At 44.3% G+C, this 19,507-nt stretch overlaps 1 protein-coding gene across 1 annotated transcript in view; it reads left to right on the top strand.

Moving 5' to 3' along the window:
• The window catches only part of LTN1 (listerin E3 ubiquitin protein ligase 1), a 1,629,727-nt gene that overhangs the window by 338,726 nt on the left and 1,271,494 nt on the right, over positions 1-19,507 (top strand). Inside the window, exon 9 of the mRNA XM_069636371.1 lies at positions 18,099-18,246. Within this exon, the coding sequence (XP_069492472.1) occupies positions 18,099-18,246 (148 nt within the window). The remainder of the gene's footprint in view (positions 1-18,098; positions 18,247-19,507) is intronic.

The following is a 19,507-nucleotide window of genomic DNA, read 5'->3' on the forward strand; positions in this document are numbered from 1 at the left end:
TTACAGAGGCGAACACAAACGCCATTTTAAAACAGAGTCCTGGCAAAAAGACCCAACCAGGGAATAAATATTAAATGAATAACCCGGCGGTACCTTTAACATTGCACCAAAAAAGTGGTGCGTTTAAAATGAATGGGAAAATCCCATAGAAAATATTCCGGTGGAATATTTCGGGTGGTAACCACTGCCACCAGCCAGAAACTCGACAAGTGGGGACTGGACAGTGCCCTCTTGAAAAACAGACCCAGGGGCAATCGAATTACCCCTACCAGTTCTACCACAATATGATGGTTTGTACTGGTTCTGTTCACAATTTAAGACTAGTAAAGTCAATGGTGACTTTACATGCCCTGGGAGACAGTAGTCAGTCCCAGGGTATGGAGTCTGTTTGGGGGTCACTATGACACCCCTGTGTTACTGCACTAAGTAACACACTTACCAAAAACACATGAAGCCCTATGGGGTAAAAGACCCCATAGCCCATAAAACACATTACAAAGTCAAAGAACAGTCTCAACTCATGCCTAAGAGTGGGAGAAAAAGAGTCTCACTCTTAGCAGGAGAAATAAATAAACCCCAAAAATCCAGCAAAGCTGCTGGGGGACTCACTAGGTTTGGGAAATTAGCCTTAACAGAGAATTCTCCCTAACGGCCTTGAGGGAGTACATGCTCCCGTGCATTTGCTCGAATCCCGATCACCAAACACATCATCTTTGATTAACAAGTCTCTGAATGACTTATCCAAAATTGGACTGGATGTTATGGCTGAATTGGACAAACAGGTCAGACTTTCTATTGGTCTTTTGACTCCCTTAATTCTGCGCTTATGCAGTGAAGAGGATCTCGGTTATCTTGGTGGTAAAAAAGTATTTGTGTACGACACAAGCAGTGCAGATAAGCCAATGAGCTGCTCACAAGCGAAAAATTCCCTGGGTCTGAACCATGATAATAAGACCGGCAAATACATTCCCGGGAACATTAGTGATTACCCAAGCTACTCTCCTTTTGTAAACGAGGAAGTTAATGATAATCGCTCTCAGGGAGTGGCTTCAAATATCAATATATCGCCTTCACTGGATGCAGAAAGAACTTATACTTTTCCTGTAATCATTCGAATACTGGATCTTCTGGACAAAGGGCACGAAGTCACGCACATAGAGTTACAGGAAATCAAAGGCTCAATGAACGACATCCTCACTAAGATTAATCGTGTGGTGGGCTTCATAATAGCAAGGTAGACTTTTAACAATTTCAATAAACAGCCAGTCAATGACCCTATTCCTATTTTGTTGCCTCCTGCCTCAAAAGGGGTGAGCATGTGTTATGAAAAAAAGTTCCCAGTGCTGTATAGATGATATGGCAGAGATTGGCATAGGACAAATCGAACCTGCATTTTTGGATTCTGATCTAAACACTCCTGGTAACTCTACCCACTGCATTGCAGATAGAGCTGAAGACCTTAAGGGTATGAAATCTGCCAGGGATGAAATAAGACTATATATCCTGCTGTCTAAAACAGACTTAATTACTCAGCCATCCCAACAGGTAAATGAACCCTTAGATAGTCCCTCTGATGTTACTAAAATTCTCCAACAAATGGAGAATGAGGATGGAGTGACTGCATCTACCAATGAAAAGGTAGGCTTTTTGTCTCCACGTACCAAAAAACTGCAGTTGATAGCAGTCAAAAGGGCTGAGCGGAGAAGAAAAGTAGCTGATGATCAAGCTAATAAAAAAAAAAAAAAAAATATACCAATGGGTAAAGTTGTAGTTAGCAAAGCGAATGAGATTAGCAATGGAATCAGTGAGGAAGATCCAATTGAAGTTGAACAGCTCACTGCAGAGAGTCAGCCCTTCTCCCTACAAAAGTAAATGAACAGATGGGGTTAACTGTTCATACCTCTTCACCAACTAAGAGGGGTGGAACAAGTGCCTCTTTGGTAAAAACTGGAGTGCCCGTATTCACAGTGCCTAAGACGGACATCTTAAAACATAAAGAACGAGTACTTGCGAAAATTTGAGACAAACTGAGAAAAAACAAAAAAAATGTAAACTATTATTTTCCCATAGAAGGAAGGAAGTGCACGCAAACTGCTCTTATCCATAGCACTGAAGGGTTCTTTTCCATTACTGGTAGTGGTAAGATTTGGTTAACCCGTAGTGGTAATCAAGTGCACGAAAACCACGCCGATTGTATGTGGAGGCTTGCCGCACTGAGAATGCACAGACACCAGCAACATACAGTTTGGACACTAAAGGTTTTATTATAATAAGTGGCTCCGGGAAATCAAGGGAATTACCGGCAGCTCAACTTGTTGAGCAAAGAACATACGATATTACTTCTGAACCTGGAACTAAACCTAAGTTGCAGGCATTGACTAACGTACCAAAAATCTGCATCAGTCCTAATCCTGTGTGCCCCTCAACTGAGAGCATGAGGAATAAATCACCCAAACAATGTAAATCTTCCACTATACTGCAGGAGGCACACTCGTCCATGGTGGCATACTCTTCCTAGGCAAGTGGTCTTGCCAAGACCGAATCTCATGTACATATTTCAAGTACTTTGAGAAAAGCCTTGGGCGGCAGCCTAGTAACCTCAGAGGGTTTATTAAAGGAATTAAATCTATCTGGGCGAGATATGCAACTCACTAATAGCCAAACAGGAGCGTCAGGAGCCGTATTGTGTGCAATAACGGACCCTGTGGTACCTGGTGTGGCCGTAGGGAGATACAATGGTGGGGAGTCTCCTGCAAGGTTAGCCTCTGCTTCCCTAACTGCTAATAGGCCTACAAATGGAACAATGCTTTCTGTTGAAACTACTGTTAATCCCTCGATCGATGGCCAAGCACCTCGTGCAATTAATATTTTTGGCCTGGAGGGAAGGCTGATATACTTGGAGATGCAAGAATAAACCGCAACTATTTTCTTGAACTAATTGCTTGTATTCCCTCCTTAAGAATATTAACAAAGAAAGATTTTGAAAGATTTTTGCTTTCACGGCTGAACAATTATAGAATGATCTGTTATTTTCCGTCTGTAAACATTCTTAAATGTGTTTGGTCACATAGGTCCGAGTTGTTGGAATTAGGTTTCTGACGCTTGTTAATCTGCTTAGAATCACATGCTGTGCATATGGTCCGACATCCAGTGGTAACCGCGGAGTATTGCATCTTGTCTTTCGGGGGACCGAAGGGGGACGTCGGCATAGGTGTGTCTGAAACACTATCCCTATCGTGACGTTTGTAGTACCCAAAATCCCTCACGTGCCGAGGTCCCTCAGATTGTTTTTTTCCACCCAGATAACTGGTCGCCCTATAGCGGAGCTCTTCATGAGACATTGTTTATTTTACCGAATTGTCGGTTTAATCCCCGTTAAGTCACTTCGCCTATCAAGAACATCTTCGACGAAGACTACGGGGGAACCGTCTACGGCTGTGGATTCCAGCACCTAAGATCCGGCGTTCGGACCTCCACGTGGTCGGGCCTTCTGGCCGGCCTACAGTAGGGAGAGTGGGCTTGGTTTGCCATACTGCTATGATGTCTTTCCTCTTTTCCACTTCTTTCCTTTTTGGTCTGGTCACCCTTCCCTTCTGCTATGGAAAGGACTCCATTTAGATTCTGCCCTCTGTGAAGGGTCCGACATCCGTGGAAAGACTAGCACACTTTGTGTACGCTTGTCTCCCCCTAGAGCACTAAAGCGCTGTTCGGCGTATAACTCCTAAACCTAATCCCTTGAGGAGCGCTGGTTGAAGCGGTGGGCCGTGTACGGAATGTCACGCGTGGAGCCTCCTTCCCCTGCTGCGACACCAGCCGAGAGTGACGGGGGTACATCTGATGACCAAACGTCCAACGCGGATGTTGTAGACCTTGAGGCGGACTATTCTAGAGCTGCCACGCCCGTCCCCGACCCTTCCAGGCTCGACTCCGTTCTTGCTACAGGGACCACACCCGGTGACAGGGGCGTACAATTGCACAGCACAAAACACACAACCCAAGCGCCCTCCTCGACGACCTCGTCAAAGAAGGCGCAAGCGCCATCGGATTGATCTGATCCGAAGCCTTCCCCGCATCCGCAGAGCGCATGACTGGGCTTAATAAACATAACAAAGGCGCTACTCCTCAAACTACACACGCCGAAGTTTCTGAACAAGAAACTTCGACAAGTTTCAAGGTTTCCAAGGCCCGTGCAGGCCCGAAAACTACGAGTAGGCCTCTACCCGAGAAGCCATCATCGGAGGCGTTGTCCCCCGAAGATTCAGTAACTATCAGTAAGAGCATCAATAGGATTGCTACGGCGGTGGGCCTAGTACCGGTTTCGCCCACAGTTATGGGCCAATCCGCCGAAAGGTTTTCCACGGTTTTGGGAGACGATCCTGAGGACTCTTACGAAGAGAGCCAGGTACCCCTCTCAAGCACCCTGAGGAGATCCTCTGAACGCCTTAGGGCGGAGGACCCGGTTCCTGCTCAACTGGGTCCATTTGGGTCATCCAAGTGGACCACAGAGCAATTTGAGGGGTATATGGATCGGCTGGAGCAGGTTTTCGGGGCTTCTGATCAACCTCCGCCGAAAAAGCTCGGGTGGACCCTAACCATCATACACAAGTTGCCCAACACCTAGATCTTCAACACTATGTTGATTATCAAGAAGATGTCCAGAAGGACACGTATAGAGACATCTATACAGAAGAAGAGGAGACTTCTTTTCTGGACAATTATGGAGAAGATCAAGACGCAACGGACAACTGGGAGGACACCCAGCAGGACGATCACAATTCTGATATCGTTTGCCTCGACTCTCCCCCATCCACACTGGCAAGCTCCCCCGGTTGATGATCAAATGGCTTTCAAAAACACGTTAAAAAAAGCAGTGGAATTCTTTAAAATTGCCACACTTGAGGCATTGCCTGAACAGGATTTCGCGGAAAACATTATTAATGACAAGCCTCCGGCAAGCCAGTCTATCCCTCTCTTGAGCTCTGTAAAGAGACGGCTGGCCCCTTCTTTACTCACACCTGCTCACACTAGGGCTGTGAACCCAAGGGTCGAAAAACTCTTCCGGTCCTCCCCCACCGACCCGCTTTATATCAAAGGGCACGCAATCCCAGACTTGCTGGTGGTGACCAACACTCGCAAGAGAGCAGGGGTTCCCCTTGCCACGGGAGAATCACCCCTGGACAAGGAGTCCAAAAGGTTGTATGCCTTAGGCAAACGGGTCACGTCGGAGGCTGCTTATACCGTCCAGATTGCCAATAACATGACGTTACTGGCAAGCTACATCGACGCCCAATTGAACCTACTCCAGGAAGGCCTTCAGGAGGTTCCGGAACCAACCAGAGCCAAGCTTCTCGCCATTGTCTCGGAGGGCAAACTTGCCAATCAAAATGTTGTAAAGAATACCCTGGACTCCGCAGAGACAGCAGGCAGGTCTCTCGCACAGGGTACTCTCCTAAAGAGACCTGCGTGGCTGCGCACGTCGGGCTTCAGGCCCGAGACCCAGGCATCCATCATTAACAAACCCATAGAAGAGGCCAACCTCTTCGGGAAGGCTGTAGACGATGCGTTGGAGACAGCCAAGAAGGAGCATGAGACTATTTTTAAGTCGCTGCACCAGATTTCCCAAAAACCCTCTTCTCAGAGGGGCAGCAATTCTCGGCGGTCCTTTCAAGGACAAGTCCGCGCCGCTCAAAATAATTTCGGCACAGGCAACTTCAACTCAAGTCAACCGGCTGCAAGCCCCACTTACTACCCCCAAAGGGGTCAGAAGCACGGAAAGAATAGCGGCAAAGGCTCCAATTCCAGAGGTGCGTCAACCTCGGGTCAGAAATGACCATCAAGTTCAGGTCCCCTCCCATGTCTTCCCCGGTCGAGGGGCCATTAACATCTTTCCTCAAGGCATGGGAGGGGATAACTTCAGACCAGTGGGTATTAAAGACGGTCGCCCACGGTTACTGCGTGGAATTCGCCCGACCCCCACAGTTCAGACCGCCGAAACATCGACGCCTTTCACTGGAACATCTGCAGATCCTGGTCGAAGAGGTGGAGGCGCTGCTGGGAAAGGACGCCATAGAAGCCGTCCCGATTCTTCAGGTAAACAAGGGTATTTATTCAATATACCTCCTTGTACCCAAAAAGGATCTCCCCATGCGTCCTGTTCTAGACCTGCGCCCAGCGAACAAGTTCATAAAGCCCCAGAAGTTTCGCATGGTAACACTTCAAGAGGTGATCCCATTGCTAAAACAAGGGGACTTCATGACAACATCGGATATGAAAGATGCATACTTTCATATTTCAATGCTGCCAGCGCACAGAAAATTCCTAAGGTTCGTGATACAGGACAAACACTACCAGTTAAAGGTACTCCCCTTCGGCATAGCCTCGGCGCCACGGGTGTTTACCAAGGTCCTGGCAGTGGCAGCAGCACACCTGCGCAGACTTTCAGTTCCAGTTTACCCTTACCTTGACGATTGGCTCATCACGGGGGACTCGTTCGACGTTTGTTTTTCGAACACCCAAAAGACAGTAGACCTACTGTTCAGCCTGGGATTTTCTATCAACAAAAATAAATCCAGCTTAATCCCCAGCCAAGTAAAACAGTTCCTGGGGGCTCTAATTCGCACGGAAGACGGTCTAGTCTTCCCTTCCAGCGAGAGGGTTCAGAACATGCTCTCTCAAGTTCCTCAGTATGTAGCCAGTCGGGAGGTGACGGTACGCAAAGCTATGCGTTTGCTAGGGATGATGGCGTCATGCATATACTTGGTCCCCCACGCGCAGCTGTGCATGCGTCCCATGCAAGAGTGGCTCAACAGCCAGTGGTATCAGGCCAGCGGACAATGGGACAATCTGTTGGTTGTCTTGCCAGCCCTGGTTCTCTCTCTGCAGTGGTGGTCGAGGGAGAACCTCTTGAAGGGGAAAACCTTCACCACCCCTGTAGTGGAAGCCACTCTCACGACAGACGCATCTCTCACAGGGTGGGGGGCTCACCTACTTCAACAGACAGCGTACGGAGTGTGGTCCCCTCAGGTAGCGTCCAACCATATAAACCTACTGGAGCTACTAGCAGTGTTCAAAGCATTGAAAGCCTTTCAGGAGCAACTGCAAGGGAAGACAGTGCTGGTCCTAACCGACGGCACAACAGCAATGTATTATCTGAACAAGTAGGGGGGCACTCACTCTCCAGGGCATTCCAAGCTGTCCCAAAACATCTGGATATGGGCTCTCAAACACAAGATGTTCTTGATATTCCAACATGTTCCAGGGGAAATCAATCTTCTGGCAGACGTACTCAGCAGAGATTTTCCTCTGCCAGAAGAATACGAATGGCGTCTGCACGAAGACATTGTATCCAACGTCTTCGCAGAATGGGGGTTTCCAGAGATCGACCTGTTCGCTACTCAGGAGAACGCCCAATGCCCAGATTACGCCTGCAGGTACCCCCAGAACCGATCCAAGGGGAACGGTCTCTGGATAACTTGGTCGGGGAAATTTGTTTACGTTCGAGACCCCCCCCCCCCCGACTCCCCTTCTGAACAATATAGTGCAGAAGATGCACCAGGAACCAGTTACCATGATACTGGTGCACCCCATGTGGGCCCGCCAACCCTGGTTCGCTCACCTGATGGAAATGTCCCTCTCCCCACCAGTCAAGCTGCCCTGCCCATACAACATGTTGTTTCAGGACAGGGGGGAGACTCTGCACCCATGCCCACAAACTCTGAACTTAGCAGCCTGGCTCCTGAAGTCAGAGTTTGGACATCTGCAACTCCCTCAAAGATGCATGGACATACTGAGGGAGGCAAGAAAGCCTAACGCACGTTATTGCTATGCCAGCAAATGGAAACGTTTTGTCATTTGGTGCAGTTCCAAAGGTGTCGATCCCACCGATTGCTCGCCTTCACACATTGTGTTGTATCTAACCCATCTGTTGGACTCTGGGTTAGTCTTCAATTCCTTAAAGGTTCACCTAGCGGCGTTGTCAGAATGTATCCCCCCATCACTCACCCAGCCCCTCGGTGGGATCTAAATGTGGTTTTAACTAGGCTCATGGGACCCCCTTTTGAGCCTATGCATAAAGCTAGTCTGAAAGACCTGACTTACAAGACAGCCTTTCTAGTAGCTATCACTTATATCGGAAGAGTTAGCAAACTACAGGCCCTCTCGGTCTTGGACCCCTTTGTTACAGTCCACAAAGATAAAGCAGTTGTGCGCACTCATCCCAGATTTCCGCCGAAATTTATTTCGAAGTTCCATGTGAACCAGTCAATCGAACTACCCACGTTCTTCCAGAGACCCACTAACATGGCCGAAAGAAGCCTTCACACACTAGATGTGCGCAGGGCAGTCATGTTCTACATGGATAGAACTAAACCACTGAGGAAAACTAAACAATTCTTTGTTTCAGTGGCAGCTGGTAGAGAACGGGACCCTGTCTCTAAATCAGCAATATCAAGGTGGATTGTCAAATGCATCGCACTATGTTACACTCTTGCAAAGAGAGAACTGCCCTTCAAGCCTAGAGCACATTCTACTCGAGGCACTGGGGCATCCATAGCATTCATTGCAAATGTTCCCCTAGAGTCCATTTGCAAAGCGGCAACCTGGAGTTCTGTACACACCTTTACAAAACACTATTGCCTAGACACTCATTCTAGGTCTGATTCTCAGGTGGGACAAGCAGTACTAAGACATCTTTTTTTCTACTGTTCCTTCTCGCAACGCACCTCCAACTCCGGGTACTGCTCGCTAGTCTATGCACAGCATGTGATTCTAAGCAGATTAACAAGCATCAGAAGCCATGCATTACTTACCATAAAAGCATTTCTGATGATTGTATCTGCTTAGATTCACATGCGCCCTCCCTGCCTCCCCGCTCGGGGTGGAAGGAACATAGACTTCTTACTACTTTCTCTCTTCATGTACTCACTCACTATAGCCTAGGGCTCCCTCCTGGCAGAAAAAATACAATCGGAGGGACCTCGGCGCGTGAGCGATTTTGGGTACTACACACGTCGCGATAGGGATAGTGTTTCAGACACGCCTATGCCGAAGTCCCCTTTCAGTCCCCCGAAAGACGAGATGCAATACTCTGCGGTTACCACTGGATGTCGGACCATATGCACAGCATGTGAATCTAAGCAGATACAATCATCAGAAATGCTTTTACGGTAAGTAATGCATGTCTTCACATTACATACTTTTAACGATGAGGTAGTTGCGCAGGAATTCTTGCACCTCCAACTGCCTAGCAAGGATATGTTGGTGGAGGCAACCACAAGTGAGCATGGTAGCACTGCTGAGTAGAATTTGTGCATATTGCAATTGTTGGCCATTGCAGGGAACAATAAGGAGCTCGCATGGGTAGAGCCCTTATTGCGAACCATCTTCAATACCAAAACTGATAATCTAGCAATATCCGAAACAGATGCTCATGATAGTATCATGGAACCCATGTGGTTACCATAATCTCTCTAAGTGGTTGGCTTCTCTTTCTCCCTCTCAAATCCCAAACGTATTGATTATCCAGGAAACAATAAAAACTGATGTACTGCTGTGATGCTGGAAATGCATCAGAGGGACAGGGCCTCCCTATCCTTGTCCTTTACTGCTTTTTATCGTGTGTTCTGTCGTGTTTTCCTCGCAGGAGTTCATGTGGGACTCCTGGCGGTGCATCTCTTTCTTCTGGTTTGGTGAACGGACCCGTGGGATACCCTTATGGCACCCATGGGTGGGGGGTACAACCCTGTGCCCCTAGTGTATGTTTTTGGGCACCTGTGGGTGGCCCACAGAGCAGGGTATGGGCTGGTGGCAGCTCCATGCTGAATTTGACAGGTGCACAGAGTAGCCTCCATTTTGGGATACCCTCGGCCCTGCCATTGGGATCAGTTGATTCCTGATGGAAAATAAGATGGCCCCGGTGGCCTCTTGCTTTCTATTACCCATTACCTTGTTTTCCCAAAGTCCTGGGAAGCCCTGACTCTGTCCCTTCCCCCTGACTGGCTGTTGGATGGAAGTGCCATATATGGTGTTGTTGTGAAGGCCCAGTCAGACTAGCTGGAGCCTTCCCGGTGATGTATGTTGAGGGAACCTCCTGTGGGTGGGACCTGGGTAAATAGAGTGTGTGACGAATATGCATGTCTAGTATCTGGTGGTTGACACAATGACTGAGACAACCCTGCCCGAAACCGGTATGAATGCAGTTGGGAGTGTTGAATGGCTCGGTACTTGTCCCAATACACATAACTTGTTGTTAGTGTCTGGAGAGAAGGGAATGGCCTGAATACCTCGTGGGCCTGATTGGCTGCCTGCCTGCATGAATGCCGTAGTCGTGATTGGATGCTTGAGTGTGACCCAGCGGAATGAATGGGAGATCAACAGTATATCTGGGGACCTCTCAATGCTAGGAATCGTGTTCAGAAGCTGAAGTCCACTACGACGAGTAACTGGATTAACTGACGCTTGACCTTGAAGCCCTGCTGGACGAGAAGAATTGCTGTTGCTCTCCTTCACAATCTGAAAGCTGTTGTGCTTCCAAGGACTGACCCAGAGAGGACCTGGTAAGGCGCCCTCTTCCCGAGCTACGAGGGACCATCGGACTGGGCTGGTACTATATATCTTTATCTACAGGTTGCCCAGGTGGGGGGGGTCCCACACAGAACTGTGCCTAGTGGTGGGGCTCAGTATTCTGCCTATTGTTTCAACCATCTTACTTTCCTGCCTATCTCTATTGCTGGTTTACTCGTTATTGATCTGTGTGACATTTTAACCGTACAGTTGATGCACTTTAATGAGATTTGATAACATTAGTGGTACCACTCTAGACGTGTATATATTTGTCATTATTGACTTCCAAGTACAAAGTGCGTTATTGTGATTGTGTACCTACCTTTGAATATTAATTATATAAAGACTGTGGTTTCAGTAATACAGTGTGTGGACATTCCTTTGTGGGGGTTCGGGGACTACAGTGTACTTAAGAACCAGCCCGTATCACCTCCTGAGAAGCTAGGCCTTGATTGCTCGTCTATGGCTACCGTAATAGAGAATCTTGGCTGGGGTCTGCTGTGCCTCTCCTCTACCATATAGAGACCGGAGGTACAGACACCCCCCACCAGTCTTTACAACTGGTAATGTAGGGCTTTCAAATCTTTTGCTCTTATGCGTTTAAGGCACTGAGCTTATGTATGAATCTGAAAATATACTAGCCTTGGCAATGACCCTCAAAAAAAGCAAATGTAAACCATTGCTACTAATGAGCCTGTATTGGAACCCACTTAAACTGGCTATTGACGAGGTGTTAGACGAGATTGACAAATGTTTAGAAAGTGCAACTATGCAAGATTCCAAGTATGAAATTATCTTTGGAGGTGATGTCTATTCATTTTGTGGTATAAGGTTGGACGTAGTAGACGCCTATCAAAATGAAGGAGCTAAGAGAGCTAGAATGCGAGGTAACAGATGGGTGGCATATTTTGAAGATTGGGATACGAGCTTTGTTGAATGTGATGAAACATGTTCAAATTATACGTGGAGTCGTGGATCGTTGCGTTCAATGATTGACTTTTTCTGTGTATCACAATCACTTGAACCCTTAGTAGACCCAGTGATTGTACAAGGGATCAGCTTTGGTGCCATGCTCTGCTATTGTTGTCCAATAAAACCGCACATTCCTTACTCGCTGTTGCAATTACCGGAAATTCACCGGTGAAATATCTCCCTCAGATGGAATCCTGGGATATGCAAACAACTTGCAACTCTGGTCACTTCGAAATTGGATGATATTGATGAGCACATCTTACATTTTAGCTATCCCGTCCATCAAAGGGAGGCGATTGTTTCGAAGATTGTGAGTACAGCCGTATTATATCTTATTTCTAGGCAAAAGCCACATCAAGGATTGTCTACCCACTCATTTGATCACACTTGCAAAATGCTAAAACGAGAAAAGACCAGGGATTTGAGAACTCTGAAAAAACAACAAATAAGTAACTCACAGTATCTTTATTTGAAAAGACGTATCTTGCAAACTTACAGGAAAACAGTTAGAGGCTCCAGAATCCTGAGTTATAATAAAGCAAACTGCGCACTTATAAGAACGATTTGTGAACACGATACGAGATCTATTTGGGCTGCAATTAAGCAGTCAAATCTGCAGAGTAATTCAATCTCTGCAAATATATCGGCAGAGGTTTGGAGAGCGCATATTGCTACTAAATATGAACTTCCACAACGTTTTATGGATTGCACATACCAGCATTCCCAAGGCATTGCCATGCAAGAATTGAATTGGTCCCTACTGGACATCGAGTGGGCTATTGGTAGGTTGACCCACTCGAAAGCAGCTGGTCCGGATGGTATCCCGCCCTGTGTATATGAGGCTGATCCAGCGCTATGGGCCAGTATCCTTAAAATCAAATTTGATCTAATCTCTCTCTCTTAACATGCCTCAGTCGTGGGTCACTTCGATAATAGTTCCAATTTACAAAAAAGGTGACCCATGTAACCCTGACAACTATCGCCCCATCTTGCTTATGGATGCTGCTGCAAGAATCTTCGCAATTCTGATTTTACATGAGCTAGAAAAACACATTGCTCTACATGAGATCTATTCCTGATCCCAAACTGGATTTCGCAAGGGCATGAGCACATTGCTAAAGCAACCATCATGTCACACATATTAGCTGGTACTAAAACCAAAGGGGCCGGTCCGGTATATATGGCATTCATAGACATGTCTGCCACTTTTGATACCGTGATAAGGAACTTGCTATGGAAGAAGATGGCCAATTTAAGTCTTCCAGCAGTCCTGATCTTATGAATTACACTACTTCACACAACTACTTCGTATAAGATCAGAACAACACGAGAAGGAGAAATTACTGAATCAGTAAGGACTTATCTTGGACTAAAACAAGACTGAAATTTAGCGGCAACATTATTCAATCTTTATGCGATCTGGATGAGAAATGGAAAGATTTAAATGTGTGCTGTAAAACTTGGTACCGCGCGGCTGCATTGGTTAGCATTTGCAAACGATGTTATCCTACTTGACCCTACTCCATCAGGTCTTCAAATGAAGTTACATCTTTTTGAGGAATTTGCGTACAACCACAACCTGAGACCCAATGCTACAAAGACCCTTATGATGGTCTTTAATGCGGGGAAAAGCTGAAACAGTATCGATGGGAGATCAATGCTACATTGATCTCCCAATCTACTGAAACCATATATCTCGGGCACTATATTAGTAATGCCTCGTCTATTAAACTGTGGAGAGAGAGATTTAATATGAAAGCTAGACCTCTATTGTGCCAGCTGAAGGTGATCCTCTCCAAGTATTGTAAATTCTCCTTGGTCCCGTTCTTAGACTTCTTTAACCTTAAGGCAGAAGTAGTACTTTTATATTCCTTAGACATGTGTTTGCTTAGCCTTAATACATTTCTCGACTCTTTGCAGGGGTGCTTATTGAAATCTGCACTGCACCCATCTTTGTCAATTCCAAATTGTATAGTGAGACATGAGCTTGGCCTTATCTCACTCTCTTGTAGATGGGGATGGCAAACTCTGGCTAATTATGCAAAAATTCTTGATCCTCCCAGAAATTCTCTTTATCAGGTTTTTCATCAATGTTACTGGGAAATGGTGTAAGCTCCTTCAGGCAATATCATGGGAAAATGCAAGGTCTGCTTGAGGAACTTGATGTTACCACCCAGGATTTATGCACTAGACCAGGATACATAAAATAGTTATTTTAAAGGGACTGGATCAGCACAATCTAACAACTCGGTCGATACAGCACTTAAAGGGAATACGCGAAGGACTCTCGGAAAAGTTCTGCGTTTTAGTTACCTATATTTCTGTGTAACTTTATGTGCATGTATTACATGCGTTTTAAACTCAATCACTTTCATACACGAGAAAGAACTAGGCATTGGGAAAATGAAAAAGGGCTTGAGCATGCAGCGAATTGCCGCTTCCCGCTCTATACCAAACTAAACAAAACCCTCAAACACTTAGTGTTGGAATGCCCTCACTTTAGGGTTGCGCGAACAAACCAGTAAATTAGATTTACCAATATCTAATTTGAGGACTCCCTTGAATCCCTATGGACTAGGATGATGTTCGGCAACTATAAACCTTCGATATTTACACTGGTACAGTTATTGAAAGTCATTGAAACGTTAGATGTATTCAATTTGTTGTAACATTAAACATTTTGTAAAGGTTTTTTTTAAACCATAAACAAATAAAAAAGTAGAGGGTGAGGGTCAGAATAGGTTTTGGACAGAGGACTGTGGACGTTTCTTTTTTGTTTGACATCCTGACGACAGTAAATTTAGGTAGTTTTATTGAGGCAGGGAATCGCTCAGAGTTAGGGACAGCAAGGCCTTTTTCCAAACCCTCTTATGATTTAAATAAAAGCCTCTATGAATCACCCAACACTGTGTCTGTCTCCATTACTCTGACCCCTCACAGGCCCCATATGTCTTAGGAGGGTGGACTTCATAAAATAGTGGGAACTAGGTTGTGATCATTCTATCTTAACAAACTATTTCTTCCCTGAATTTAATTACTCATCTGTTGAGTACTGGTATGTAATCTTATCTCAAATGGATAGCTGTAAGTGTGACACTTGGCACATGGTTAAAAAAGAGATTGCGTGAATTTAGCTATGAACAAAATATGACCGAACTTGCATCCAAAGCTCAGAGTGGTCATTATTGTCAGGCACGAGCCACTCGCACCAATTTACTCAAGTATATTACAGCTTACCTAGCGTGAAGATCTTTCAAACCTACCTACTGAGGAAATTCAATGTATCTGTGGCATTTGAAACAATGGGTGCTAGGCTTGGTGTGTGCAGAGAAAGGCGTTACTGCCGTCTATCTGGTAGTAACGTAATTGAGTCATTAGAACATTTAATCATTGCTTGTGAAAGTTTAGAAATAGTAAGGTACCAGTTTTTTTAAATCTTATAATATGTTTGATTTTAATGATATTGAGAATGTATGGTGTAAATTCATGTTGGGCGATGACACTAATCTTATTTATTTTATTGTGTCATTTTATTTGAAGATTGTAGACATTTTAATAGGTCTCGTAGGGCAAGATGTTATTTAATGGCATCAGACATGATTTTAACTGTGATTTTATTGATTTTAATGAAGTTGCTGTCCAATATGGAGTATGTAATATGTGTTGTTTGTCTATATAAAAAGCTACTTCGCTGTAAGTATACTAATAAAAACTATCAAACTATTAAAGGGAGATATGCATGCGCTATATGTTTTTTGATTACTTACATGTGATCTTTTTATACTTGGTTTGTTCAAAAAGGCCTAATAAATATTGTTTTTTTCCTATACTTACCGACTAACTTGAATTATTGGTGGTGTTATGTGTGGATTAATTGTAGCCCTAGACCACTCTCAAACCTTTCCTGAAAGTAAGCCTTGACTGCTCATCGGCCTACCTTAATTGGGGTTTGGCTAACCTATCAGTGTCTTCCCTGTTTACCATAAATAGGTTGGCCTCCTAAAATCCTCCACCCAGGGGTTGATTTTAGAAATCCATCTTAACACCAACTATGCCCAAAGACTAAAAAGTCTACTCTTTTCTCTACAGGGCGTGCCAAGACCACCTCTATAAATTTCACTTCAGAATGGATACGTTCTACTTGGACACCCTTCGATCATCCATGCTGGATAGAACCCATGCTGTAATATCTACCTTAAAGTGTCTCTTTTGCCTTTGGAGTATAGCAAGCATTGTGCAAATGGCAATTTAATACTATGTTATTTAAGTAATTTTTTTTCCCCAGCTTGTGAAAACACATCTATTTTGTCATCCACGCCATCCTTCAAATGTTCAGATCTGGAAAGGCTACTTTTATTTTGCACACAGACACACCTCATTGCAGACAGTCTGACACAATTATTAGCCATGGTAACACTTTCATTTCCCCCTTTGCCCCCAAAATCTCAGCCAATTACTTTTTCAGCACTCATCTGTGCAAGCTTTTGTTTCCATAACAAAATCTTTGGAGGTACAGATCAGATATTGTTTACTCCAAACCTTCTCCATATTCTTGTTTTTTGCACCTGTTTTTGGTTGCCACAACATTTTTGCGTAGGAGGCGAAGATTCACCTTCAGGAAATTGGATACCCATATTTCCAGCCATGGACACCTCCCTCTGAGTAAGATGCTTTTTAGTTTCCTTCAGTGACCCTTGAACTCATTAATTCAAACAAGCGGATGGTCTTTCCCTATGTGCAATCTGGCAGTGTTTCTAGCATCATGCCTATCATCCATTGGCGGCCTTTGAGTCTGCAAATGCACAGCACGAACCCCAGTCAGATAATGACTTTTCCCAGAGCTTTGCTTTTTCTTTAAGCTACAAATTGCTTTCCCCTTTTTTTGGCTGACACTCTGCTACAGTGGGGCCTACAAAGCGCACTGTTAATCAAATCCTGGCTTTTTTACAAAAAACCCTTGTGCTGTATTCTTTCCTCCCTAAGATAGGCTAGTTCTTTCATTGCAACGTCTTATCTCAAAAGCTCCAAATGGAGGGCACTGAATGGGCTTGAATTACTACCGCTCTCTATCCAAGACTTTCATTACAGCTTGTTAGTAGACTATGGGAATACTACTTGTCTCCTTTATTATCCTTTTTTTTGAAGAAAGATCTGGCTGCACCACTATTGTGACTGTCCTTATTATCTATGGACTCATTCTCTTCCACATCTTGAGTACCATGCTGTCCATAACCGGGCAACCTTCTGTGACCATTCTTCATGAACTCTGATAAACCTGGTGACAAATCCAGGCTTCAAGTTATGTTGACCAACATATCCAACTTGCTCTCAAAAATCTCCACTTTCCTAATATATTTCTCAGCTTTAGGAACCACAGCACCTTTTCTGGTAACATCAAAGTATCTATAAACATTTGATTTGATACTGCTGCTGCTCCAAAATGTCTTTCCAAAAACATAGGTGATCTGCAAGGGTCAGGGTCAGTCACCTCTTTCAGGCCCTCGTCATTTTCACATGACTTATCAATCAATGATCTTTGCTAATCATTATTAAGTTCTGTAGCATAGGCCCCTGCCTCAGCCTCCTCCCCATCTATCTCAATAAATTTAATTGAGACTTCAGCTATTGGAGTTTCAATCGCAAGGCCAGAAAGTTGATCTAAATTAGATGTGCTCTGCGTTCTTTGCTTGCAAGTTTCCAGAGTCCAATTCAGTGTGTTTAACAAGCTAATACTTTGTGCTCAACTTAATTAGGGCTGATCATCATCTCCCATGAAGGTTGTCCTTATGAGAGCCTTTTATTTTACCATATATTGCCATCTTATTTTTTCGGGAATCTTGGCTTTGCCCTTTTTTCTATTTTTATTCTTCCTTTGCATGTCCCTTCTTTTCCCAAAAATGTCATTTTTTTAAAAAAAAAGGCTGTTAGGGCGTGTATACACACTGATGTGTACATGTACCACTTCACTAAAGTGTTTAAACTCTTTAAGCCATTGTGCAATATACACACCTATGTGACCCAGCACTGCTGTCCCTTCAGATAAAGCATCGGGTCAACACTGAGGGGCTGTAGAGCTACATACATCTATAGTACATTGAGTAGAGCGCTCACTTTGACATCCGCGTAGAGCCTGTTGTTAGGGAGAATTCTCTTTAGGCTGAATTTCCTAACTCCCCGGTTCTAAGTCACCATACTTGCCAGATTCCTGTGTCTGTAATGCTACCCCTTCTCAAATATCCACCCCACATTTCTCCATACTCTCATACTCGGGGAGCCTAAGGATTTGGATGAGAGGATAGAATCGCCATACCGCTCAATTGGGGTCCAAGTGCCATCTGGAGATAATGCTTCCCTTCCCTGCGTACATTAGTGAGCCAAAACCTAAAATGTGTGGTGCCTTGTAGAACCATAGTTCTATTTTGTTAGCACCTGCAGATGTTGGTACAAGTCTTACATAATGGGTGTATGCAGGTGTTACAACAAGACCAAAATGCATTTGAGATGCTTAAAGCTAGGAAGTTATGTAATTCGGTCTATTAAGATCTTCTTCTTGTGTATTTTGCTAGACTATCAAGTGAGCGAGCCATAACCAGCCATTCCGAGTGTTCAGCAGTGATCACTGCCTTCATGGAGTGCCTACGATTCATAATGCTGCAGAATTTAGGCGAGGATGATGAGCAAAAAAAACTTCGACATATGCTCATACATGATCAGGTATTGTTTAACACTGCTCCTGCTCTATATGTTATGTGACTGGATATTTGTATAGCGCGTACTGCCATTCTTATGGCTTTGAAGCACTACTACATTATAATCCCATGTATTGTGGTAGATTTTGTTTTATTTGTATTAAATTATTTTTCCCAATTTTTTCCCATTTCAAATTGGGCTTACTTACCTCAATATGTTAATTCGTTTATCATGGCCTCAATTATTCCTCAAAGCGATCTCACTTCAATAAAATAAATTGAGTAGTAGGAATGACAACAATGGCCAACAAAAATGATGATGGAAAGTTATAAAAAAACCAGTATTGCCAAAGCCAATAAATCCAGATTTTATATAGACATGGCGGTGACCATGTTGCAGCTATTACCATCATAAGCCCAGCCATTTCAAAGATATTGTGATACTGCTTTGTGAGCTTCAACTTTGCATTTACAGTCAGGGCAATCCTTTTCCCCCTTGTACTGAATGGGCCACCTTGTTGTTGATAGCACGCACCCCTGAGCATTCCATGCTGTGTGTAGCTTCTCTTTGAATTGGACTACTTTGAATGAGGTAAGATACTCACTGCATGAACTATTTGACATGTAGTACTTCATCCAGATTTCAAACCCTCTACCGTGATTGCTGTGCCCACCTATCAGCAAAAACTCAGAGCTGAAGAAAAAAGCCTTCAATTGAGAACTGGAACATTCACCTAAAGCTAGAAATGGGCAAGGCGCCTCACAATGATTGAACTTCAGTCAGGCAGGACGTGTTTACCTGTTTTCAACCCTGTAACACTGACAGCCCATCATTGTCCTACCACTAATGTGTCACCTTCAAAATATTTGTACAAGCACAGCGGTCCTATGAGTCTGTTGCGCGAAGTCTTTCCATACTTAACTTCCAATAAGCCAAACATGCAAGATGCTATACATCCAAGAAGGAGTATTCATATTTTCCAATGTGTTACACCATCCAAATCATATATCGTTGATCAAGAACTAGTTTTAATGCAGTCCGAAAAATAACTTAAAACCGCTGACATGTGTTCTTCAAGGCTGGTTATTTTGAACATGTATAGAAAAATCATACATTGGATCCACAATATATCAGAATGATTTGTTCAATTTGCATCATCCCCAGTACACGTAAAACTAAAAACAATAGTAGAATCAAAACATTATTTGTGTATTCAAAACCATATGTAAAAACCAGTTTGGCTAAAAATGGTATTGTCTTGACTTGACTCGTCGTGAAGAATATA

This window comes from Ambystoma mexicanum, chromosome 7p (assembly GCF_040938575.1).
Source record: "Ambystoma mexicanum isolate Mex_15411 chromosome 7p, UKY_AmexF1_1, whole genome shotgun sequence".
In the NCBI taxonomy this organism is placed as follows: Eukaryota; Metazoa; Chordata; class Amphibia; order Caudata; family Ambystomatidae; genus Ambystoma; species Ambystoma mexicanum.